The sequence below is a fragment of the Mustela nigripes genome, chromosome 1 (assembly GCF_022355385.1).
Source record: "Mustela nigripes isolate SB6536 chromosome 1, MUSNIG.SB6536, whole genome shotgun sequence".
NCBI classification, from domain to species: domain Eukaryota; kingdom Metazoa; phylum Chordata; class Mammalia; order Carnivora; family Mustelidae; genus Mustela; species Mustela nigripes.
The window spans coordinates 5,317,991-5,344,492 of NC_081557.1; the positions used below are offsets into that span (position 1 = coordinate 5,317,991).

The 26,502-nt window shown below is 51.6% G+C and overlaps 1 protein-coding gene and 1 pseudogene across 2 annotated transcripts; one reads left to right on the top strand and one right to left on the bottom strand.

The window, feature by feature from the left end:
• The first annotated feature begins 14,356 nt into the window (after positions 1-14,356).
• On the top strand, positions 14,357-17,734 carry LOC132008391 (small ribosomal subunit protein eS25-like; annotated as a pseudogene).
• On the bottom strand, positions 15,493-17,273 carry C1H11orf86 (chromosome 1 C11orf86 homolog). 2 transcript variants are annotated; one of them, XM_059382608.1, is made up of 2 exons: positions 16,925-17,273; positions 15,493-16,341 (listed from the first exon to the last, which is right to left on the bottom strand). In XM_059382608.1, the coding sequence occupies exons 1-2, from the start codon at positions 17,192-17,194 to the stop codon at positions 16,246-16,248; spliced, it is 366 nt and encodes a 121-aa protein (XP_059238591.1). In that variant the 5' UTR covers positions 17,195-17,273; the 3' UTR covers positions 15,493-16,245. The 2 variants fall into 2 exon arrangements, with proteins under 2 accessions (XP_059238591.1, XP_059238502.1); XM_059382519.1 differs by having other exon boundaries at positions 15,493-16,344.
• Positions 17,735-26,502: the final 8,768 nt, after the last annotated feature.

Genomic DNA, 26,502 nt, shown 5'->3' on the forward strand with positions numbered 1-26,502 from the left:
CTTCTATCTCTTTAGTTCTGCCTTGGGTGACTTCTTCCCTCACCTGCTAGACTGCTCCCCACCCAGTCAGGACATCCCACACATGGACAGTTTTGTGCCTGTTAGGCCACTGGTCTCTTCACCATGATAGCGACTCTTACCACCATCTTCACCCTGATGCACAGGGTTGGCGCCGAGTGGGCACAAGAAATGATAAGGTGCTCTTTGAAGGTGGGGCTTGGTCCTGTCACCTTTGATCCCCTTCTGGTCGTATCCAGTTGTGCCGTGAGGACCACCCACAGGGACAGAAAGGGAACCGGCCACTTCTAGGCCAAATGGGAGAAGAATCTATGAGGTTCTTAATTCTTTGGCTTTAAAAAATTAGAGCTCCCTTGGGGTGCCTGGGTGGCTCAGTTGGTTAAGTGTCTGACTCATGATTTTGGCTCAGGTCATGATCTCAGGGTCATGGGAGGGAACACCAGCCACATCAGGCTCCAAGTTTAGTGGGGAGTCTGCTTGAGATTCTCTCTCCTTCTGTCCCTCTGCCCTGCCCGATCTCCTCCCACACCGGCTCTGGCGCGCGCTCGCTCTCGCTCTCTCTCTATCTCGCTCTCTCTTTCAATAAATTTTAAAATGGCAACAACAGCAAAACTAGAGTGCCAGAGACCCCAGATAACCTCATGGCCCTTGGTCCTTTTTGCTTTTCACTCATGCACGTGTTTAAGAAATACACTCATTAAACTTTTTCTTAAATTGCAGAAGCTCTATCAATGTACCAAACATCAAACAAATGGCTGCCATTTAAGATCTGAAACACGAAATTTGGTACGAAAAACCAGAATCTATAACTCTGTCAAGCTCAGCTCCCTTTGCCCACAGTTCTGCTCAGTGGCAGCAAAATCCTAATACTGCCAATTTAGCATTGGGCACTTTCCATTTACACTTAAATCTCATAGTCTTGGAGAAAGTTTGGCTTCTATTTTTGACCTTAGCTCAAGGCAGAAAATTCACGTCACTTTGAAACCTAGTGCAGTTGAGACAAGGAAACGAAACGGACCCCATGAAAAATTGCTTTTTTGGCTCCTTTTCCTGCTTCTGTTCTAGCTCGCCCTACCTTCCCGCCTCCCGCCTCCTGCATGCAGGAGAACAGATCATGTGTGTCCTCCTCGTAGAGGTCAAGGATTTAATGATCTCTTTAGAGTCTTTTCGCACAACAGATAACATACAAGGAGTGACTGGGCGTATTCCAAGACTACTGACTCGTTAAGAACCCTAGCTCCAGGATCTAAGTGGCTTACAGGGAACGCGTATATACCTGTCCTTGCTCCTGGATGCCTGAGAAGACACGTGCACCAGGCCCAGGCCACAATCCTTGGTAGAGAGCCCAGGCCCCAAGCCAAGCGGAGAGTCACGCTTACTTCCTTTCCGAGCCTCCCAGATGCTCTGTCTCTGTCTGCAGCTCTTCATGTCTTCAAAAAAGCTCTTCATGTCTTCAAAAAACTCTGCTCTCACTTCCTCTCAGCTCACATTTGATTTCTATCCTGTGTGAAGCCAAGGACCTTCTTGGCTCATCCTGTGGGACACCCGCTAAAGGAGAGCACATTAATCAGCTGTTTATTTACGCATTTGCATAAACACACAGATCCGTGTATACACTTTTTTTTTTTTTTTTTTTTTTTTCCGTTTCGAGCCAGCTTGCCTGGGTTCAGATCCCCACTTTGCTATTTACTACATGTGCAACCTTGGGAAAGTTACTCAGGCTCTGTGACTCAGTGTTCTCATCTGCACAATGGGAATAACAATAGCGATGAAGTCACAGAGTTGTGAAATTTACACTAAGGGAGAGGCTAGCCCCCGATGCATGGTACGGGGTCAGTCGTGACCGTGGCACTGTTTGTGCCCAAAGCTGACCTCATTCTTTCACTTTCTTGCAGTCTAGTTTATTTTCTGGGAGCATTGTAGTCTCTTGTCGGTGGGCTAAGGCTGTTTCTAGTTTTGGTTATTACTAATAATGCTGCAACAAACACATTTATTTTTATTTATTTTTTTTAAAAAGATTTTATTTATTTATTTGACGGAGGTCACAAGTAGGCAGAGAGGCAGGCAGAGAGAGAGGAAGGGAAGCAGGCTCCCCGCTGAGCAGAGAGCCCGACATGGGGCTCCATCCCAGGACCCTGAGATCATGACCTGAGCCAAAGGCAGAGGCTTTAACCCACTGAGCCACCCAGGTGCCCCCCAAACACGTTTATTTTTTAAATTTACAGCCCAATTGCCTCCTCCAGAGGTTGCACCAGGGATTGCACACCTGCGAACACTGATTCTAGCCTTGTGCCCTCATCACCACCGGTTTCCCTTCAGGTGAGAAGATGGTGATTCATTGTTGTTTTAGTCGGATTCCTTCTGGTTACTGTGTATAGAGGCTCCTGTGTATTTTGGCCACAGATCTTCCCCTTGCTTTAGAGGTTTATGTATTTTTCCCCCACTGTCTCTTGTCTTTTTTCTCTTTTGATACTCTTTTTTTTTTTTTTTTAAAGATTTTATTTATTTATTTGACAGAGAGAGAGAAAGTGTGAAGGTACAGGCAGGGGGAGGGGCAGAGGGAGCGGGACAAGCAGGCTTCCTGCTGAGCAGAGAGCCCAATGCAGGGCTTGATTCCAGGACTGTGGGATCATGACCTGGGCTGAAGACAGACGGTTAACTGACTGAGCCACCCAAGTGTCTCTCTCTTTTGATACTTTTTTTTTTTTTTTTAAAGATTTTATTTATTTATTTGACAGAGAGAGTTCACAGTAGACAGATAGGCAGGCAGAGAGAGAGGGAAGCAGGCTCCCTGCTGAGCAGAGATCCCGATGCGGGACTCGATCCCAGGATCCCGAGATCATGACCTGAGCCGAAGGCAGCGGCTTAACCCACTGAGTCACCCAGGCGCCCCTACTTTTTTTTTTTTTTTTTAAGATTCCATTTATTTGACAGAAAGAGACACAGCGAGAGAGGGAACAAAAGCAGGGGGAGTGGGAAAGGGAGAAGCAGGCTTCCTGCTGAGCATGGAGCCAGATGTGGGGCTCGATCCTAGGACCCCAGGATCATGACCCAAGCAAAAGGCAGACGGTCAACGACTGAGCCACCCAGGTACACCTCTTTTGATACTCTTTAACACACAATCATTTCAGGCTTACAGAGAATTTGCAAAGGTCCAACAGGAATTCCCAAGTACGCCACACCCGATTCTCTATTAACACCTTAGTGTGAATTAGTATGGTACAACTGTCACAATTAATTAGCCAACATTTACACTTTATTATTAACTAGAGTTTAACCTTTTTCAGATTTCCTTCCTTTCTAAGCCATGTCCTTTTGTCCCAGAATCCATCCAGGATGCCACATTACCTTTAGTCCCCTTGCCTTCTTATGCTTCTCTTTTTTTCGTTTTAAAAGATTTAGTTATTTATTTTAGAGAGAGAGAAATAGAGTGGGAGAGAGAGCAGGGGGAGGAGCAGAGGGAGAGAGAGAACCTCAAGCACGATCCCTGGGTGGCTCCATCAGTTAAGGGTCTGACTCCTGATTTCGGCTCAGGTCCTGAACTCAGGGTTGAGGGATTGACCCTCACATCAGGCTCTGCGCTCAGTGTGGAGTCTGCTTGAGTTTCTCTCTCTTCCTCTCCCTCTGCTCCTCCCGTGTGTGTGTTTAATGACCTTGGCAGTTTTAAGGGCAAATGGTTAGCGTTTTGTAGACTGTCTCTCAGTTAGGACCTGTTCGTTTCCTCCTGTTTGGGTAGCATCTGGGCGCTTTGTGGGGAAGACCACAGAGATAAAGTGCCATGTTTGTCATACTGCTTATCATCACTGATGTTGACCTCACCGAGGTAGTATTTGACAAGTTTTTCACTGTCAAGTTACTCCTTTATTCCTGTTTCCTGTGTGTTAACTGTGTCTATAGTGTCCTCTCTTTTTTTTTTTTTTTTTAATGGTGTCTTTTCATATGGAAGATTTATCTGTTTGGTCTCTTCAGAGCTGGAGGGACCTTCACCAAGGCATAGCATGAGTGACGCCAGCAGGGCTGATGTAGTGAGTGCCTCTGGAGCATCCAGCCCCACGCTAAGAACTTCCTCACTTGTCTCATGGACCCCTGAGGACAACCTGTAATGTTGGTCACTTTATTGTCTCCATTTTGTAGCGAGAAAGTGGAGCCCACCCTCCATTAGCCACACCAGAGCCAGCAAGTGGCAAAATCAGGATTCCTCCCTGGGTCTGCCTGACAATGGACATACTCTTTTATTATTTTTTAAGTTTATTTATTTTTTGTAATCTCTGCAGCCAACCTGGGGCTCGAACTCAGGAACCTGAGATGAAGAGTTGCACGCTCTTCCACTAAGCGAGACAGGTGCCCCTGGACAGAACTGCTTAAATGTAGAAACCAAGTTCTAGAGAGAGGACGCTTATCTGTGTCCACCCAGCAAGTTGGTGGCTTCTCCCAGGCCCTCCCCATGGCCGGGCCACCTCTGAGCCCCTTGAGTCGGCAGCTAAATTGCAGCCAGGAGCCTGCCCTGTCCTCAGTCCTAGCCCAGCCGCCCACTCCCCAGCCACCTCCAGGACATATCCTTTGGCCACTGTGGCTTCAAGCACCCCCAGGGGAAGGGACTCAGACTTCCCAGCAAATAAACACTGCCCACAGATCTCCAAATATACGGAGCTAAGTGTTCCTTCCCCACTCAGCTGGGCCTGGTGCCCCAACTCCAAACATCCCGCCTGGCTTCCGCCACTCCCCCGGGTCAGGTTCTGAGTCTTGAGCCCTGCTCAGAACAGCACGTGCCCTCTGCTGGGGCGTCTTGGCCACCATCATCAGTGGGCTTAGTTCGCAGCCACTTCTGGCTCGCGTGCCTCATTCACGCTTCACGTTTCACAGAATGATCGGGAACAAAGTCTTCCCAGTCCTCCTGGACACAGGTGTCTTTGTTATCAGAGCACTTGGGGGTCCCCTTCCAGGGCTGTCTCGGGCACCCCGCACCCCTAGGGGAGGGAGTTGGGCTGCAGGGCTGGGCGGGTGTGTTAGCGGCTCTCGCCGCCACTACCAGAGAGGGCTGCTTTGCCAAAGCTCTTGATTGTGGAGACTTTTGAACATAAAACCAGGCAGTCTCCACCCTGTTGCCTCAGTTCTAGGCTGATCTAGCTTGGTCTGCATTCCCATCCACACCCCTCTCCTTTAAAGCAAATCCCAGAGGGTGCATTAGTTCACCCACAGAAGGCAAGAATCATCTCAAGGATGAGGAGTTTCTCATTAATATAATAGTATAATTTCCCCTCCCCTCCCCCACCCAAGAGGAATAGTTCTATAGTACCATCAAATGTTTGGTCAGCACTCAAAGTGTGAGTTACTTCCTAAAGAATTTCCTTCAACAGGGCACCTGGGTGGCTCAGTCAGTTAGGCGTCAGCCTTCTGCTCAGGTCATGATCCCAAGGTCCTGAAATTGAGCCCAGCATTGGACTCCCTGCTCAGTGCGGAGCCTGCTTCTCCCTCTCCCTCCGCCTGCCACTCCCTCTGCTTGTGCTCTCTCTGTCAAATAAATAAATAAAATTAAAAAAAAAAAAAGAATTTCTTTAAAAAAAAAGTCTGAGTTAGTACCCAAATAAGGTTAATACACTGTGATTGGTTCATGTGTTCATAGGTTTCTTTTACTCTAGAGTGTCCCTCCATCTCTCTTATTTTCTTTGTAACTTATTTGTTGAGAAACAGCTTGGCGGTCTATCCTGTAGGGATCACCCATGCCTGGATTTCGATGATTGCAGCCCTGTGGTGTAATGTAACATGTTTCTCTGTCCCTGTGGGATCTTATAGATTGGGAGTTGGATCTAGAAGTTTCAGAAGACGCAGACTCGATTTTTTTGGGGGGGGGGGCAAGATTGTTTCATAGGTGGTACTTTTTTTTTTTTAAGATTTTATGTATTTATTTGACAGACAGAGATCACAAGTAGGCAAAGAAGCAGGCAGAGAGAGAGAGGAGGAAGCAGGCTCCCCGCTGAGCACAGAGCCTGAAGCTGGGCTCCATCCCAGGACCCTGGGATCATGACCTGAGCCGAAGGCAGAGGCTTTAACCCACTGAGCCACCCAGGCACCCTGGTGGTACTGTTTTTTAAATCAGGAGATGTAAGCTGTCCAATTGCCTCTCCTTTTGCAATGGTGTCATATTGCTTTATTTGTAAAAATTTTTATTTTGGGAAAATTTCAAAGTTGTGGGAAATTGCAAGGATGGTTGGTATACCTCCACCTTGATTCATCAATTTTTGTCACACTGATTTTGTCATTCACACGTGTATATTCCCATATATACATTATTTGAGAACGGGCTGTAAGTGTTATGCCCCTTCACTCCTAAATGCTTTTGCTGTGTCTCCCGAGAGCTCTCTTTCATAACCATCTAAGAGAAAAACCGTTTCTCTCTATATTCACAATACTTTTGACACCAAACGTGTGGTTTTCCCTCACATTAAACAATTTGGGGCATCTGGGTAGCTCAGTTGGTTAAACATCTGCCTTCAGCTCAGGTCATGGTTCCAGGGTCCTGGGAGCCCTACGTCGGGCTCCCTGCTCAGTGAGGAGTCTGCCTCTCCCTCTGTCTCCCGCTTCATGCTCTCTCTCTCTCTCTCTCAAATATATGTCTTTAAAAAAAAAAAACCCCAAACAATTCTCCAACTCTTTAGATACCAACTAGGTGTCCTTCAATTCAATTCTCACACTAGCCACTTGGATTTAGCACGGACCCTACAGGTGAAGGGCTCAGTCCCACAAGATTGTCCCCACAATCTAAACAAGATTGTTTAGAAGCCAGTGATAGGTCACAGGTATAAGGCTAAGTTACCTCTGCTTCTGACCAACTGGCTACACATCGAGGGTTCAAGTTCAACAGTTCGCTAGAAAGGCTCATAGAACTCAGGGAATCCCTGTTTGCCGGTTTATTATAGAAGATATGATAAAGGATACAGATGAACAGCCAAATGGAAGAGAAGCATGGAGCCAAGGATATGGGAAGGATGCGGGGCTTCCAGGCTCTCTCCAAGAGAACCACCCCTCCCACTGCCTTGATCTGTTCACCAACCACGAAGTTCCTGAATCCCGTTGTTTAGAATGTTTGTGGAGGTTCCATTCATAGGACGATTGATTAAATCATGGGCCATTGGTGATAGAACTCAGTCTCCAGTCCCTCTCCTCTCGCAGGGGTCCAGAGGTGGGACTGAAAATTCCAACCCTTCCAGTCCCAGGGCTGCTTCCAACTTCCAGATGTCTCCTCGTTAGCACAAGCTTGGGTGTGGTTAAAAGGGGGCTTATTAGGAGTAGCAAAAGATGATCTACCCACCCACCCAGAGAAGGGGGATCCAGAGAAGACCCCCTCGGACAACTCTGAGGCTGGGTAGAGTGGCGGGCTCCCTTTTCTCCCATCCTTGCCAACACTTGTTATTTCTTGTCTTTTTGCTAATGGCCATTCTAAAGGGTGTGAGGTGACATCTCATTGTGGTTTTGACTTGCATTTCCCTGAAGACAGGTGACGTCCTCTTCTCTCCTTGTACCTGTAGGCCATCTGTGTGTCTTCTTGGGGAAAATGCTGATTCCGATTCTTTGCCCATTTTTTAATCAGATTGCATTTTTGCTATTGAGCCGTGTGAGTTCTTATGCATTTGGGATATTAATCTCTGATAAGGGGTTATGTATATTTTCTCCCATTCCATTTTCATTTTATTGATGGTTTCCTTTCTAAGCAGAAGCTTTTTAGTTGACATAGTCCCACTTGTTTATTTTTGCTTTTGGTGTCAAATCCATGGAACAGCTACTATGCACCAGTTATTGGGGATATAGCAGGTCCCAAAGCATATCAAGTTCTTGACTCATGAAGTTGATGTTCTGGTCGCAAAGAGAATAAGAGTAAGAACATATGTTGGCCAGAATAAGCAGGTAAGGTAGAGAAAGGAAGGATGGGAGAGCTATTTTAGGTAGAAAATTCAGGGAATTCCTCTGTGATGAGGCAATGAATGAACAGAGATTGAAGAGAAGTGAGGCAGGTTTTACAGGAAAACATTGCATGGAGTCAATAGGAAGTGCAAAGGCCCTGAGGTGGGAGAGTGTGTCAATATGCTTAAGGAACGTCCAGGAAGTCATTGTGATTGAGCTGAGGCCCAAGGCTGTGGAGGGGGGTGCTCCTGATGAGGTTGGAAAGGTAGCCAGATGGTGTCGGGTGGTGTATGCCATGGGATTTGGTGTGCAGGAACAGGAAGCCATTTCCAAGTCTTGAGAAGAGTGCCCAGATCTGACTTTAGCTGTAGAGGCTTAACCCTTTACACATGTGGAAAGTAGATGGCAGGGGGCCAAGTCGGAATGGGACCACCAAATAGGAAACCATGAACATGGTCCTAATGAGGGGAGATAGTGGTCAGGCCAGGGCTGTGGTACTTAAAAGGGAGGCCAAGTTCTCTGAGTTTGGATGAATTTGGAAGATGAGGCCAACAAGATTAGCTGGGAGAAGTGGCATACAGAGAGTGGGGAATTCGCTATAACGGTTAATATTCCCTATAATGGTTAATTTCATGTGTAATTGGGCCCATGGGAGGCCCAGATACTTGATTAAACATTATTCAGCCTGTGCCTGTGAGGACATTTCTGGATGAGATTAACATTTGAACTGGTCCACTGAGTAAAGCAGATAGCTCTCCCCAATGTGGCCTGGCTTCTTCCAATCTGCTGGAGGCATGAAAAGAACAAAACGCAGAGTGAGGCCGAATTCTCTCTCTGTCCAGCTGTCTTTGAGCTGGAACATCAGTTTCCTCCAGCCTTGGCACTTAGATCCAGACTTGGATTTGGACTTACACTGTTAGCCCTGCCCCTACACTGAACCTATTTTTATAATAAATCTGTATGCGTATATGTCTCACACTGGTTCTGTTTCTCTGGAGGACCCTAACTGATGTGCTGACCATTGAGTTTTCTGATCCTGACTGGGAAGACGGTTTGGGACGTGTAAAAGGGAGGCTGTGTGACATGTTAAAGGGGGCTGTGTCACCTTGGGCAATTGACTATTTCCTATAAGAGCTTTATATTTTAGTTGGAGAATCCATCTTGTCCCATGTGATTCCAGGGAAGACAACTCAGACCTGACCAGTCAGAGCTTTGCATTACCTGTCAGCACTGACTGGTTCTGAGATGAGCCTATAGACAGAGATAAGCATTCTTTCCCTGCGTGCTCCTGGGTATAGGGGCTGAGAGATCCGCAGATCCATGAGGAGACCATGAAGAAAGAATGAATCTGAGAGAGAGATGGAGAGAGGGAGAGGGTGATAACACAGGTCCTAGGCATGGCTTTGAGTCCCTGAGCAAGCTGTACCTGAAGCTAGTCTGTGTTTAAACTTTTTCGTTATATGTACCAATATATTCTTTTCTTCCTCAAGCTGGTTTAGGTTGAGTTTCTTGTTGATTGAAACAGAAAGAGGGGTACCTGGAAAACTATTCAATCCTTTCATTTTCCAGGTAAAAAAAGGCACAGCCCAGAAAAGATCAAGGACTTTCCAGAGGTCACACAACTAGTGAGCAAATGGGTAACTGAGCCCCCTGAGCCAGCCAACCAAACCCCCTACTCCACGTCTCTGAAGATCCAGGATTCTTGGTTGGGAACAGGCTTGCACAGCCCCCATCCCAGGAATGGAGTCTCCATTGTGGAGTGACTCGGAAGTCGGACCAGGAAGACCGTCCTCTCTCAGGGACCCGCTGGCTGCAGGGAGCCCACTAGGCAGGCTCCAGCTCACTTTACCTCCCCATGGAACATATACACCAGTCCCCAGGGCCCTTCTGCTGTGGGAAGGTGAAGTGGCAGACATTGGAACAGCTTTGGATGCTAGCCCTCCAAACATCCTGGTCTATGACATTGATCTAAGCACACTGACCAGTCACGACATCTGGTGTCTGTGCGGTCCAGGAGGCAGCAACTGTGCGAGCAGAGATGGAGAGGTGGGTTGCTCATTTCTAGGGTGGAGCTGAAGACAGAAGTAGGAGGAGGATGTGGAAAGATCGAGAGGGTGTCCAGCGCCAAGGGCAGAAGCAGGGGCCCAGACCTGTGGTCAGCCTCCCTGGCGCCCGTCCTCACCAACCAATCCAACCCCAGCTGTCAGGATCGCAGCCAGCCCTGGGAAGTGGGGGCCAAGCACCCCGCCCTCCGGGAGCTCCTAGCTGGGGTGGTGCGACCCAGCAGAGGAAAGAAGACAGAAGGTGGATCTGTGCCAAGGCATGTGATGGGGGCCCGGGTGTGGAGTACGGAGCGCCCGGCCTCGTCATCTCGCTGGGTGTGACCCATCCAAGCCCGCCTCCCCACCTGCCTGAGAACTCTCATTTGTAAAATGGGAACAGTCCACCTGCCCTCCGCCCAGGGAGTCTCCACCATCCTCTGGGCTGGAGGGTCACAGGGAATCTTTAAGCTATCCCTTTTCCCCAGCTACTGAAAACCCTGTGACGGCTCCCCAGGCAAAGTGGTGTCCTGGTCCTTTGCGCCTTGTCCCTCGTGGACCTGTCCTCGCCTCCCCCACTCTCACCTGTCCCCCAGGAAGACGCAGATGTGCCTGGATCTCCCCCAACACTCCAGCTGAGCCATATCCCCGTGCCCTTCCCTCTGGGAGGGTGGGGAGTCACCCTTGCCCTGTTCTCCGCTGTTCGAGAAGCCTTCTCTGCTGCCCACTCTCCAAGAGCCCGTCTCTGGGCACACCTGCTCCCCCAGCCAGCTCCTGGAATATGGGTTCACTTCCGTGGCTGTGGCCGTGGTGGATTCCAGGGGCTGTGCCCGTCATCCCGCCTGAAGTCTTCCCCAGAGCAGGGCTCTGATTTCCATTTTCCAAGATTTCCATTTTACAGAGGGCTAAGTATCGGCTGAGCTGACAGCTTGTGTCTGGAGCTCTGAGAAGGGAGACAGGGCCTCGTGGGGGTGGGGCAGGAAGGTTCGGTGACAACCACAGTGCAGGGTGATGAAAGACCTTCCTCCCACACCCGTTCCTGCCTTGGCACTAGAGGAGAGACTGCGTCCTGGGGAGGCCCTGGGGCAGCTGTCTGGTCTGCGGCTGGGCCCACTTTCCTGGATCCTAATGCCCATAGCCCTGCCAAGGCCCAGCCAGGCCAAGGTGAGGTGAGGACACACTGTGCTCTGAGCGCCAGGTTCTCATTGAACAGGCACTTCTGTGTGCTGGCCCCGTGCTCAGTGCATGTGCACCTTGGCCTATCTCATCCCCAGGATGCCTTTAGTCTGATGCTATTATTAGCGCCCCCATTTGCCAGAGGTGGCCGCTGAGGCTCAGAGAAGGGACCCACCCCGGGTCACATCAGGTGAACCTTCTGGAACTGCTAGGAACCGAGGACCAAATGCTCTTAATGCTTTGCATGCGTTCACTTGGGGAATACAGCAACCAGTGAGGAGGGGTCAGTTTTACATTTATTGAACAGATGAGGAGACCGAGGCAGAAAGAGGGGTTAGCGTCTTGCCCAAGTTCACAGAGCTAGTAAGTGGCAGAGTCAGGGCTTTAACTCAGGCATTTGGCTACAGAGCTTTTATAGACTTTGCTCTCCTGCCTGATGACGCAGGTGGGGAGGAGGGGGCGGCGATGCTGTTCCTTTTCAGAACACAGCAAGCCCTGATTTGCAAAGCTTTTGTGCACTTGGTGCTTGGTGTGCCCTTTGGCTCAGGAAGACGCAGAGATCAAGATTTCCATTTTACAGAGGAGGGTAATCACTGGCTCAAAATCACTCCCCAAGTTAGTTGCAGGGTAGCGGCTGGGGGCCCCAGGCTTGGTACTCAGGCTCGGCCTCCAGCCCTTCTGACTATCTGGGCACTCTGAGTTTGCGGTCCCCACCTCCATCCCGGAGGGAAGGGGCTTTGTGTGCACAGGGTGGGCAGAGAGTTCTGGCCTGCTGGGACCTGTGTGTCCTTGTCTGTAAAACGAACGGCCTGGATCCGTTGGTCTCTGTGTGTCCTTCCAGCTGAATTCGCTGTCCTTGCTCTGAGAGGTGCTTGGGGACACGGTGTTCCCCGCTTGCCTTGTTGCCTTCCCCGTGATGGCAGCCAAGTGGCCCCATTTCCTCTGCAGGATATTTCCCCCCACCTGCTGGCCTCCTAGCATCGGGAAGCCGCTGGAAGCCGCAGGAAGCTGGGGGAAGAGGTCCAACCACGCCCAGAGTGTCCCGCTGGCTCAGGAATGGGGCCTCCTGCTTGATCTGCCTTGTAAGCTCCTACCCCATTCTGCTTCGAAACAGAGCCGCTGGTCATCAGTCTGTCTGCCTGTCTGTCTCCCTCTCAAGCAGAACTGTGAGCCTGAGCACCAAGGTCCTGTGGAAGGACCTTGAGAAACAGTGTCTCTGGTTCTGGAAATGCACAGAGGGGCAGGGGGTGGGTTGAAGGGTCCCAGGTCCCTCCAGCTCTTGGATCTGAGCCCCCACAGCATGGGAGAGGCCGGGGAGGCTCTCCCCTGTGGGCAGCAGGACCGGAACCCGGGGGCACAAAGCCTGCTCTGCTCTGTGTGACCTTCGGGCACAGGCGGGCCGAGGGTGGAGCCCTTCGAAAGCCCGGTGCTGGCTGCGTCATCTCTCCACACAGGTCACCCCTTCCACGCACATCGGGGAGGCCTCCAACGGTGTCACCTCCTCCACCTCAGACCTGTGATATAGACAAAGTCCGCTGAGGTCGGCTAGCTGGTCGGCTCAGGAGCTGGCCGGCCCGGAAGCAGCCTTAGACCCCCTCCCTCTCACCTTGATTGAACCCAAGCCCCTATTCGGTGTGGCCCAGCTTGGTGTGGTGCCCATGCCCCCTCCTGTCAACTCACCCTACCCCAAAAGCTGACAAGGCAAGGGTATCCTCTCTTCTTGACAGAAGCTGAGGCCCCCAGGGGCATGAGTGTGTGAGGGACAGTCACAGAGCCGGGCCTGAGCCCAGTGGCCTGCCCACCCCAGGGGAGTGAAGTCTTCATGTGCAGACAAAACCAAGACGGGCAAGACCCAAGGAGGGCACAGCTGGGGAGACAGGGAGGTGGGGAAGGGGACCGTCGGCCACATGTATGTCCAGAGCCTGAGCCAGGGACATCTGTCCTGCCATAGACCATTCACATGGTTTGCACCTCCCAGATGCTCTCTCTGGGCCTCCCAAGCAACTCCCTCCACCTGGAACACTCCCTCCCTCCCTCCCTCGGCCTGGCTAATTCTACCCCTTAGTGGCAGAGGACTCAGGACTTCAACAACTGTTTGCCGAGCACCTTCAAGGAGACAGACACCGTCCAAGGTGAGCGGTTTGCGGTGAGCAAAGAGAATTGTCCCTCCTTCTGGAAGTTTCCGTCCCCAAGGAACCACACAGAGCTGACAGGAAAGAGCAGGGATAGACTCGCGGCTGTCACGAGCAGCCCCCAAATCAGAGGCTTCACACGAAGCCTATGGCCTATGTTGAGGTCCTAGCATGGTTGAGATGGGTGACGGGGGCTCTGCTTCTGTGCCACTGTCATCCCCTAACTTCAGAGCACCCTTGGGTCCTCTGCACTGGGCAGGCCTGTGAGTGAAGAGGGAAGCATTGAGGGCTGGGCGGGGAGGCTTGGCTACTGGTTCTGGAGGGGCATGTGTGCCACGGGTACTCATGCTCCACTGGCCAGAGCTTGGCCACAAAGCCACACCAGAGTGCAAGCAAGTCTGGGAGCTGTCACCTAGCCGGCACGTCGGGTTTCAACACCCAGCCAGTCTCTGCCAGGCAGAATCACACAAACACTCTTAGTTTCTTGGGGCTCCTGTAACTATGCCCCAAATTCTGCGGCTTAAGCAATAAGAATGTATTATCTCATGGGGCTGGAGGCTCCAGGGGACGATATTTCCTGACTCTGCTGGCGGCCACTGGTCGCTGCGGGCAACCCTAGCCTTCCTGGGCTTGTGGTCACTTCACTGCACTCCACGCCGCCCCCGCCTTCACATGGCCTCGCCCTCTGTGTCTTTTCCTTTGTGCGTCTCTCTAAGGAAGCTTCTTGTTGGAGTTGGGTGCCTCCCACCCCAAGAATCCAAGAGGACCTCCTCATCCCAAGATCCTTAATTTTTTAAAGATTTTATTTATTTGGGACAGAGAGAGCATGAGCAGGGGTCATGAGAGGGAGGGGGAGAGGGAGAAGCAGGCTTCTCGCTGAGCAGGGAGCCTCATGTGGGATTCGCTCCCAGGATCCCAGGATCATGACCTGAACCCAAGGCAGACGCTTAACCAACTGAACCACCCAGGTGCCCCACTCCTCCACTGAATTGTATCTGTAAAGGTCTTTTTTTCCATAGCAAGCAAAAGTTACAGGTTCTGGGGATTAGAATATGGACGGATCTATTTCGGGGCCACTTTTGGGGCCGGATCATGTGGACCCCTTCCCGTGGCCACTGGCCTCCAAGAGACCAGAAACAGAAGCAGCAAGGCCTCTTAAGGCCCCAGCTCAGAAGTCCCACATCGTGATTTCTACCGCATTCAGTTAGTCTGAGCAGGGCAGGGCCCACCAGATTCAAGGGGAGGGAAAATAGAAAATAGTATGGGCCAGGCTCTGAGCCGGGCACTGGGGTCCTAGTGATGAGCAGGCCAGGCCCCCACAGAACCTTCTGTTTTGTGGATGATGGAAGTTCATAACTGGACAAACCGGTCACAGAGCATGACGAATAGAGCAGCAAGGATTCGGGCTAGAAAATCCCTGGGGACACAGAGGCCAGGATGAGCCTAGAGGGCAGATACCTGGAGGGTGACAAAGACACCTCCCCATTTCTGGGCCTCAGTTTCCTCCTCTGGATGAGGGTTTGCCACAGCCATGGACTCAAACTATTCTTCCTGGAGTCCTGGGGCTGCCCAGAGGCGCCCAAGAGGCTACTGCAGAGGGTGGCAGAGCAGCGGGCTTCTAAAGTTTGTGACTTGTTGGTCTGGAAGCTTCTGATCAGCTCCCAGATTCCAGCTTCCAAGCCGGGCACCCCAGTCTCTGATCCCAGTGGCTGTCTAGAACAAGATTTCCCCAGGAGCCCTCTTGTTCCTCAGTGGCCCTGCCGGGGTTCTGGACTCTGTGGGAACCGGGAACCTTCCTTTCTGTCTGGTTGGACCCTCTTCCCACCATCCCAGGACAGACCTCACTCTGGGACACCCCTCACCTTTGACCTTGAGTCTGTTTCAGCCAAGGGACCCCACAAGAAGTGCCAGTGTCTCTCAAAGAGCTCAGACCCTTTGGGGTAAGACCGTCCCTTCGGTGTAGCCTTGAGCCTCTCGCTCTTTCTGGGCCTCGGAGGGAGCCCAGCCTCATGACGGTGCACAAGGCAAAGCACTCTCCCCGAAGCTGGTGGGAGGGGTGGCAAGTCCTCTGGGGAGTGAGGTCAAGAGAAGTGGCAGGAAAGACCCAGCCTCCTGGGGACCCATGGGGAACCCATCCCTGGTGCCCCCGGTCCACCATTCTGGCAAATTCTGAGGCAAGCCTTTCCCTCATCAGGCAAATTAATCACTAGGCACGTAGTTTACTTCAGCTTGGCAATCTTTATTCCTAGGTTCAGCCCCAAGGGTGGGAACTGGGTGTGGGTGGGGCCAGAGATGCCAAAAACAATAATTCCTTCCTCACTCTGGGCCTCAGTTTCCATTTCGGTCACACAAGGAGGGAAGGCATCCCCTGCTTCCTTCACTGGGACACTGTGAGGGTTCAAGTGACCACATACAGGCCTGGGCCTTTCAGCCACACAGCTCCGGTACTGACAAGTGCCCTGACTCAGTCCTTGCCCCTGGAGGGCTCGCTGTCAGGGAGGGAGACCCGTCTCGCCCACCACTAGCTGCTGGCAGGCGGGGCGTGGGGAGCGTGGGGGGACAAGAGCCTCTCAGCCATGGGTCTGGCTTCACTGAGCTCTGTCCTGGAAGTTCATGACTGGGCTTGTGTGGGGCGAAGGGTGTCAACACCCCTACTTCTAGGCAGGTAAGGCCCTCATACCTGTCCCTGCCCAGGGATGCCCCCTTGCCCAGAGGGCAGAGTCCACCAGGAAACAGAGATGAGCCCCCTTCTTCGCAGCCCTTTTGGGGTCTTCCTTGCAGGCTGGCCTTGGAGTGGAGGGCCAGGGCCGAGGGGCAATCACAGGACCCTCGGGTGAGCTGATGGCAGAGGCCTTGGTGCACCGTGGAAGGGAGGCACGAGTGGTCCACGCAGAGGGGTCCAGAAGGCCCAGAAGTGGTGGGTCAACAGACATAGCCATGCCGTCTGGGTGCCCCAGGGGCCTGCACTGCTTCCGACCCCCTTAGCTGGTGGTGCCCTGAGGGGGCTGTGGGGAGGCTTGCCGGCTCAGGGTCACACCTGGGAAGCTGGAGACAAAGCTCTTCCATCTTCTCCTCACCTGCTGGAAGACAGAGGAGCGGGGAGATCAGGGCTCGGTCTCAGGGCTTTGCAGTGGGCTTCAGTGTTGTTCCACCTACTGCCACGAGGTGGTGGTAGACCGCAGAGACCGGGGCACTGCGGGGGGAGGAGGGGGCACCTCGTCCAGAATAAGGAGGGAGGGCCAGGATCCCGCAGCTCCCACCAACGAGGTCAGGATTCCCCCTTTCCTGGGGCAGAGGAACACAAGATGTAACCCTGGGGAAGTTGTATTGGCTGATCTCCTTGCCTCCAGCGAAATCCACCCATGTAACCACTGCCAGATCGATCATTTTAGGACAGCTCTGACCCTATCACCAGCCGGCTCTAAAACCTTCCGTAACTCCCCAGTGCCTAGGGCATAAATCCCAAATGCCTTTAGGGCCCTCTGAAACGTGGTGACTGGATACCTCTCTTCCAGCCTCATCGCCAGACAGTTCTGCTGTCTTCTTGGTCCTTGGTCCCCCATGTTTCTACTTCTGAGCCTTTGCTGCCCTGGGTCCCTCTCTGTGGAGTCCCCACCATTCCCCTGCAGTGCTCCTCCGTCCATCAACCCGCAGCCAAACCTGCTGATACTGCTTCCGCCACTGCTGCCTTTTTCCTTGCTGGGCCTGGATGAGCCGCTCCGTGTCCTCCGGGCCCCGTGGCAGCCACTCCTGACTGGGCATGTCCAGCCTTTCTGAGCCTTCGATGGAGGGCCTGGACTTCTCATGCCCCTGCGTGAGGCTCAGTGCCCTGCGCAGTCTGCTCTCTCGAGGCTTCCCCCAGGGCTCCTGGAGTTTGCCGTAGGTGGGCCGTGGTCCTCGCAAGGACTGGCTGCGTGGGCCCGACCCCATGGTTCTGGAGGCCGAGAGCACTGGACGGCTGCAGGCCCCTTGGCTAGCCAGTGGCTTCTGAGATGGCCTGGAGTCTCTACCCTTGTGATGGGAACTTATTTGGGGGCAAAGGTTGGTACTGCTGAGGTGGCCATCATAAACCAAAGGGCAGGCCACAGGGTACAAGCATCCCTGAGTCAGCACCCCCACTGCCTCTCTCTACCCACGGGAAAGTCGTCCAAGAAAGACAAAGACCTGGTGAGCAGACCTGGGGCCAAGGCCAAAAAGAAATCGTCCAAAAGTATGGTTCTGGGCATGCTCAATGACCTGGTCTTGTGCGACAAAGGAACATATGACAAATTCTCTAAGTTCTCAACTCTAAGCTTAGAGCCCCAGCTGTTGTGTCTGAGAGAAGATTCGAGGTCCCCTGGCCTGGGTCAGCCCTTCAGGATCTCCTCAGTAAAAGGACTTACTAACCTAGTTTCAAAGCACAGAGCTCGAGTCATCAATGCTGGTAACACTGAGGGCAGAGATGCCCCTCCTGCCGGGGGGGACACGTGAACAGATCCCACCAAGGGGGCACCCTGAAAAAGAAAACATTATTAAATTTAAGAAGGAAGTAGGAAACGGGACAGTTCTGGTCTAGAAGAATCAAACTCATAGAGACGGAAGGTGGCGCGGGGCCTGCCAGGGACTGGTTGTTTCCCGGTTGTAGGGCTTCAGACCCCCAGAAGAAACGTTCCAGAGATTGGGGGAATGGCACCGTGAACACAGGTAGTGCTACTGAATTGTACAGAAAAACGGCTACACGGTAAAATGTACGTTTCTGGATATTTTACTGCGGCTGGACATGACTCATTAGCCCAGAGGAATCCCTAACCCTTCTCACTTGGTCTTATCAGCTGCAAAATGGGTCGCTGTGAAAATCCGATGAAATCGTGGATGTGGAAGAGCTAGACCACCAGCAGCGGCTCTTTCAGCCTCATGATAGCCCTGTGAGGTGGGCACTGTCATCCCCATTTTGTAGATCGGGAAACAGAGGCTCGGAGGGGACCCACCTGCGGGAAGCACGCCCAGTAAGAGGCTGAGCTGGGACTCGCTCCTTGGTCAGAACCCATGCTGCGCCCATTCTGGTCCCCCTGCTCTGGTGTTGGTGGCCGAGGTGGGACCCAGAGCCGGGGGTCCTCCTCTGTGTTTGGGCTGCTGCCCAGGGCCCCCTGTCTGGGGTCAGGGAAGCGCTGGCTGCAGCTCTGGGCTCATCCTTGACCTCTCCCGAGGGCTGGCCTGGCTCTCTTTCCTCTGTCTCTCGGGGTTGCTAGGCCTTCCCGGGGGGAAGGGTCTTGTCATGTCCTCCGGGCTCGTCTCTCAGCCAGAGGAGCTCAGGCAGGGCCACGGTGAAGAGGAGCATGGAGAAGAAGGGCCCTCTTTTTTTTTGTTTTTAATTTTTTTTTTTTTTAAGATTTTATTTATTTGACAGAGATCACAAATAGGCAGAGAGGCAGGCAGAGAGAAGGGGGAAGCAGGCTCCCTGCTGAGCAGAGAGCCCGATGTGGGGCTCGATCCCAGGACCCTGGGATCATGACCTGAGCTGAAGGCAGAGGCTTTAACCCACTCAGCCACCCAGGTGCCCCAAGAAGGGCCCTCTTTACTCCAACCCTGACCAACCCTCTAATGTCCAACCCAGAGGCCAGCCCTGGTGCTGGATGAAAGGCAGCAAAGCCATTGTTTATCGATCAGGACCCTCACCCCCATGCAATGGACTCAGAAAACCCCTCCCCCCCAAACCCCCACTCTCACTGAAGCCTGGTCCAGGAAGAGTTCGCTGACTCAGACTTCTGGGACGCGCTGGGGTGAATCATACTCACTCTTGTGTCAAGCAGGCAGCTGCTCGATATCCTCCTGCCAAGTGTGTCATCTTACAACTTCCCCAGCCCATGGACAAAATGTGTGCTCCCTTCCTTCCCTGCTGCCTCCCTGCCTTCATGTCAGCTGGGAAGCACTTGCCTTTTCCAGACGCTGCTGTGCTCGGGGAAAACCAGCCTGGGAGCCCACTGTCCCCTCTGCATGGCTGAGGGAGGCAGCCCCCCTCCTGCTCCCCAACCCCCACCCCCCAACACAGTTTAAACACAGAGATTGTTGCAGGATTTTTCTTTCTCCGCTGTTGCCCACGGTTCTTGGCCATGCCACTGGGAAGAACGAAGCCGTAGACGGGACAGAGGGGCGGACAGGATGCGAGGTTACCGGAGGGATTTACTGAGCGATCGCAAAAGTGATAGCACAAACTTCAAGGAGGAAGGAGACCCGGAGGGGTTGCCACGGGATTTCTGAGTCTAGGGCTTTTTACTGGCTTAATCTGATTAAGCCTCTGGGCCGGTCAGCCAATCAGATTTTTATCACTTATCTATCCTACGGAGAGGATGGAGGGCTCCTTCCAGGGCGCGTAAAATCTTTTTAAGCGTGGTTTCCTCTTGAGGGCAGGAGTGCTGGTCCCTGGCGGCCTGCCCGCCTCCCAGTCACCCTCCGTCACAGTCACACACGTAGGCCTTCCCTCCCTCCACTGGGTGTCCCTTGAAGACTTTCCATCTCTGTGTTCCCAGGACCTGATGCAGTACATATTTTGTCTTAAATATTGGAGACTTTTCATTGTTGCTGCCTAAAAAAATTACCCCCCAACCTAGTGGCTTAAGGCAACATTCATGTAGCACCTCCTGTGGGACAGGAGTCCAGGCCTGGCCGAGAGTGGGGGCGCCTCTGGCTCAAGGTCCTTCACAGGCTCCAGTCAGGGGCCTGCTGCCATGTCCAGCTTCAGCTGCGGGGAATCAGCCTCCCCGGTCACTCGGATGGCTGTTGGCATGACTCTGCTCTTTGCAGGTGGAGGGCCTGAGTTCCTCTCTGGTTGCTGGCTGTTGCCACGTGGGCCTCTCCCAAGGGCAGCTTATGGCGTCGTGGCTGCTGACTTGAGCTGGAACCAGCCCATGGGAAGGCAAGAGATGGGGGCAGGCCGAAGCTAGAGTCTTTGGGGAACTCTGTCTCAGAAGTGACCTCCCGTCGTTTCTGCCCTGTTCTGTTCCTTCCTGGGGGAGAGTCACCTGGTTCCGTCCCCACTCCAGGGAGGGATCCCCACAGAGCTTGGACACCAGGAGGCGGGATCGCTGGGGGACATCATGGAGCTGCTTACCCACAGACCGGGATTTTATTATTTTTTAAAAATGTATTATTTATTATTTTAAAAAAGATTTATTTATTTACTTGAGAGGGAGTGTGTGTGTGTGTGTTTGCACGTGCACACCCACGCAAGCACAAGCAGGAGGGAAGGGCAGAGGGAGAGAAAGCCCCAAGCCGACTCCCCGCTGAGCACGGAGCCAGAAGGGACTCCATCCCAAGACCATGAGATGGTGATCCAAGCCGAAATCAAGAGTCAGATGCTTAACCAAGCCACCCAGGTGCCCCAGGTCTGTATTTTAAACCATCACGCTGCCCGAGTTTAGAGCCTGGCACTTCTGTGTGATAGCTCTGTGTTTGAATGAGTGGCTTAACCTCATGTGCCTGCAATTGATCAGCTACAAAGTGGGGAAAATACCTTATTTCACCCAACCTAAGGTGGTATGAAAGGTAGCATTAATTCATATATCATTAAGAAAGAATACTCAGGGCGCCTGGGTGGCTCAGTAGGTTAAGTATCTGCCTTAGGCTCAGGTCCTGACCCCCTCACTCTCCGGCTTGTGCTCTCTCTCTCTCTCTCTCACAAATAAATAAATGAAATCTTAAAAAAAAAAAAAAAAAAAAAAGAGTACTCATTGCCCATTCATTGGAAGATGCAGTTCATTTCAGAGAGGTTAAATGGGGGGCGGGGGAAGTGGTGTGCTGTGAAATTAATGAAACACATTGTATCTCTTTCCTAAAGTGGGTTCTGGGACTTGATACACAGGAAAGCTACAGATGGGGGCCGCCCACCAGCTATTCTTTCTTATTAGTGAGCCAATGAAATCAATCCGGATCTACACACTTCAAGTGAGACTTTTAAAAAAAATTTTGATGAGGGGCGCCTGGGTGGCTCAGTGGTTAAATCCTCTGCCTTCGGCTGGGGTCATGATCTCAGGGTCCTGGGATTGAGCCCCACATCGGGCTCTCTGCTCAGCAGGGAGCCTGCTTCCTCCTCTCTCTCTGCCTGCCTCTCTGCCTACTTGTGATCTCTGCCTATCAAATAAATAAATAAAGTCTTTAAAAAAAAAAATAAATAATTTTTGATGATACCTAGGAGTAAGGCCCAAAAGACAAGGGATTCTCATACATATAAAAACAGACACCGAGCGCTGATAGTGCAGGAAACGAGGATGGAGACCACATTTGGTTTGGGGGTAGGGAGAATCTGGGCAGGCAGCCTGCAGGAGGTGGTGTTGGAGCTTAGCCTTGAGAGCAAGATGGATTGGTGCAGTAGAGATGGGGGCTGAGATCCTATGGGCGACCAGAGCCTGGGAACACACAAGGTTATCCCCAGGGTGGGAGAAGAATCTGGAAAAGCTGATGGAGCCCAGTCTCTAGGGAAGCCTGGAGATGGAGATGGAGTGTGTCTTCTGTTGCAGGAGCCTTACGTCTGTGCTTACATTTCATCTTCATACTACTCTGGAGCTTAGCCCCATTTTTCAGATGAAATAACGGAAGCCCAGAGAGGTGAAGCAACTTGCCCAAAGACACACAGTCAGTAGTGGATCTTACATTCTTCCTCGTGGTGTCAGACCGACAAACGGAGGCCTTAGCAAATGTGTGACCACCCTTTGTGGATCGTCTTCACACACCCTACAGGATGATCAGAAAGAACTATGAGCCAAATGGGTAATGCCTCTAGAATCTTCCTTAAAAATATGATGCCTGCCAGAAGGGTGGCGAGACACTGTCCAGATACACATATTTAAATTAAAATTGTGTATGTTTCAACTGATAATTCATCTCTTTACCTGAGCAACTCTTATAGTACAGTCTGTGTTGGGGGAACTAGTTAGTTCTTCTGCTTCAGAATAATGGCACCAGATGTGTTCATGGTTGTGGTTTCCTTTGCCCCACAGGAGGCTAGAATGCCAGGCTATCAGGTTCAATGTCAGACTTTGGCGTCATTTGCACTTGGAGAAATCAAGCAAAGGGAATGATAAATTATAATAATGCTATTGATTATAAAAGCTCCCATGTTCTGAGCCCTCATTCTCTGCCAGGTGTTGTAGGGCTTCCTACATGTAGTCCCAAAGAATCAGGGGAAGATTATTTTTACGTTACATACAAAACAATCAGGATCAATTGGTGTAGGGTCCCGGAGCTCACAGTATAGGCGCTTTTGTAGTTTTTCTAATATGTGGGACCTGATGGCTGTTGATGGTGAGCCTGTCCCTTCTCCTGTGTGAGCCTCCTTCCTCATCTGTGAAATGGGTGGGTCCCGCTGGAGTGTCCCAAACGCCCCTTGTTAAAAAACACCAGTTGCTGGTCCATCACAAGCCCCCTGCATGGACAGGGCCCGAGAAGCTGTCTACACAACCACGACCGACCTACGTGATCTGTATCTTGTGGGAAATCTTGGAAACATAATTGCTCAAGGCCCTTCTGCCTCTGAGGACTGTGATTTTAGGACTCAGATTTCAAATCAAAGCCCTCCCTTTGAAATTCTGAATTCTGCACATTCTTGCCTTCTCTTTTCCCCCAAGGCAATCCAGTGGAGCCAAAAGACCACAGCCTGGGAAGCAGGGACCTGGCTCTGCCCCTGACTAGCTCTGTGATCCAGAGGTAAGTCTTTCCTTTCTCTGAGCCTCAGGGGGAGAACCAGAGGAGCTGGGGCTTGGAGTGGGGGCAAGGGGAGGATCTTACCCTCCTCTGCCTTAGCCCAAGAGCAGCAGCCTTGGTCTGGGCCTGTAGTGCTGTGGGGCTGGGATTTACTAGACCAAGGCCCACCTTCATAGGTAGAAGGTCTGACCTTCTTGTAGAGATCCCATGACGGCATGGGCTCTACAGGCCCAGTGGGCCAAATAACCAGAGTAGGAGGAGGCCAAAAAGACAGGGTGTAGGAGTCTGGTCCAGGTCCCTGTGTAGGAATCCCAGGTCCCTAGGAGTAGGTGGTCTGTGGGCTTAACTAAGCCTGGAGACCGCAGTGGGGAGGCATTGGGATTTAGTTTCCTCCAACCCCAAAACCATATTTGGGTGGCCACGGCAAGGGTCCAGGGCAGCCTCTTACAGTTGTTCAGTTTCCACACTGCACAAGTACTCTTGGCAAGCTTGGATGGCAATCCTGCCCATGCTTTGCCAGCTCAGTCATGTGCTGGCATGACTCTGCTGCTGTCCTAAGAAGGGCCTCATCCCCAGGATGCCGCCAGAGGAGCCTTTTTTCTTCATTGTCACAAGGTACAGCATGGGTCAACGGTGTTGGTGGGTAGGTGGGGCAGCCTGGACACTTGAGGACCTGCCCGGAGAAGAAACAGATCTTGAACCACCTCCATCCCCCATCACACACCTCAGGGGTTCTGGGCTGCTTCGAAGAATAGAAGCCACAACTCCAGCCTGCGAAAAAGGACAGGCTTTCTCCATTCTTCTCACCTCCTCTTTCCATCGTGAAGTATTTAACCCTGAGGTCTCTCCAGCAGTCAAACTATCTGAGGTTCCAGCTGCTAGTATTTGGTTAATCTTTTTAAAAAGTAACTTTCTGGGTGCCTGGGTGGCTCAGTGGGTTAAAGCCTCTGCCTTTGGCTCAGGTCATGATCCCAGGGTTCTGGGAGGGAGCCCCCCATTGGGCTCTCTGCTCTGCAGGGAGCCTGCTTCCCTCTCTCTCTGCCTGCCTCTCTGCCTACTTGTGATCTCTGTCAAATAAATAAATAAAATCTTTAAAAAAAAAAAAAAGTAACTTTCTGAGGCACCTGGGTGGCTCAGTCATTAAGTATTTTGTCTTCAGGCTGGGTTGGGTCGTGATCCCAGGATTCTGGGATCGAGCCCCGCATCGGGCTCTCTGCTCCTGCTCGGCGGGGAGCCTGCTTCCTCTCTCTCTCTGCTTGCCTGTCCGCCTACTTGTGATCTCTGTCTGTCAAATAATAAAATTTAAAAAAAAATTAAAGATTTTTTTTTTAAAAAGTGACTTTCTTTTGTCTCCCAGGACAGGGGATCTGGGACATCTAGGTTGTGCTTGCGAGGTCCTCAGGGAAGCCTTCTGGACTGTCACCAGCGAGAGATGGCTTCATGGTGGCTGTTACAGTTTGAGGGACCTACCTGGGTGCTTCTGCTTATCTTAACTGCTCTGGGCCTTCCGCACAGCTCCCACCTCAGGCGGTAATTCCTGAACTCGCTCCACGCCTTCATCCTATCGTGCCTCCCTGCCTTTGTTTAGGCTCTGAATGGGATTCCTTTTACCAATAAATTTATCTGATAAGCTCTCAACTTATCTCTGCCTGTCTATCTATCTATCGTCTATCGTCTTGACTTAGCATAGGCACCGCCTCCTCCAGGAAGCCCTCTACATCCCTCATGGAGTAAGGAATCCCTCTTTAGGATTGCACTCTGGCCATTATCTCTAGCACAGCACTACACTGTTTTGGAATCCTACGCTTTGAGATGTGTCTCCCCACTCTAGTCTCAGAGCAGCTTGGTGGGGGACAAGTAGCTCCTTTTTCCATTGGGTGTTGCCAAAATGGCGGTGGAGTGACTGTATCTTGTTGTCTCCTGTCTCCCGCTTCCTCCTTCCTGGTCTGGGGCACTGTAGACCCTCCCTCCTCAGACTCTGCTCCTCCCGCCAGCCCGTGCCCTCCCCCTCTCCAACTCTCCCCTTCTGCTTAGATGTGGTGCCCTCTGAACTCGCCTCTCTATTGGTGGATTCCACTCAGCCTCAGGGGTTCGCTGATGACTCCCATTCCTTCATTTGCTGACTATTTATTAGGCATCTGCTGTATGCCACATTCAACTCTTGTAGTGGTAACGTTCAAATGTGAGAAGGGAATGGGAATACAGAAGACAAACACAAACCAAGAACTTTCCAGAAAGTGACTGATACTAAGAAGCAGTAAGGCAGACATAATCCTAGCTTAACAGGAGCCCATGAGCTGCTCTGTGGCCACCCCTGGACCCTTCTCTTCCAACTGAGCTGTGCTGCCTGGGCTCTATACACCAGAGAGAGACTCCTCACTAGCTCCTCCACATTGCTCTGAGCTGTCTTTCCTGCCTCATCTTCCCCTGTAGCCTCTTAGGAACTCAGCGAAGTTTCCCAAGGTTTTGGTGGCCTTAAAATCAGTTGGGGGTTGAGAGGCACCCAGGTGGCTCAGTAGGTTAAGCATCTGACTTTGGCTCAGGTCCTGATCTCAGGGAACTGGGATCAAGCCCCACGTTGAGCTCCACACTCAGCTGGGTGTGTGTCCCACTCCCTCTGCCCTTCCCCACTTGTGCTCTCTCTCTCAAATGGATAAATAAAATCTTGAAAAAACAATAAAAAGAGGGGCACCTGGGTGGCTCAGTGGGTTAAGCCACTGCCTTCGGCTCAGGTCATGATCTCAGGGTCCTGGGATCGAGTCCCGCATCGGGCTCTCTGCTCAGCAGGGAACCTGCTTCTTCCTCTCTCTCTCTCTGCCTGCCTCTCTGCCTACTTGTAATCTCTCTCTGTCAAATAAATAAATAAAATCTTAAAAAAAAAAAAAGAAATAAAATCTTAAAAAAAAAAAAGAATTAGTTGGGGCTTTTGATACATAAATAGAAGATAAAAAGATTCTTGGGCCCAACCACCAGATTTACTGAATCCTTACTGAATTAGGGATGGGGGGAGGCAGGATCTGTTTTATTTTTATTTGTTTTTAAACAATATTTATTTATTTATTTATGAGAGTGTGCATGTGCAGGGTGGGGGGTGCAGAGGGAGAAGGACTAGCACCACCCTGAGATGATGACCTGACCCAAATCGAGAATCAGACGCTTAACCAACTGAGCCACCTAGGCATCCCCTGTTTTGTTTTTAAGGAGCCCCAGGGGGAGTATTATTATCAGAAAGCCAAGAGAGTAACTTCTCTTGGTCTCTTAGTGGGTCTCAACACTGACCCACATTAGAACCATTTGGAGAACTTATTTTATTTTATTATTTTTTTAAAGACTTTATTTATTTATTTGACAGACAGAGATCACAAGTAGGCAGAAAGGCAGGCAGGGAGAGAGAGAGGAGGAAGCAGGCTCCTCGCCAAGCAGAGAGCCCGATGCGGGACTCGATCCCAGGACCCTGAGACCATGACCTGAGCCGAAGGCAGAGGCTTAATCCACTGAGCCACCCAGGCACCCCCCCATTTGGAGAGCTTCTTAAACTAGCAACGCAATGCAGGGATCTCATT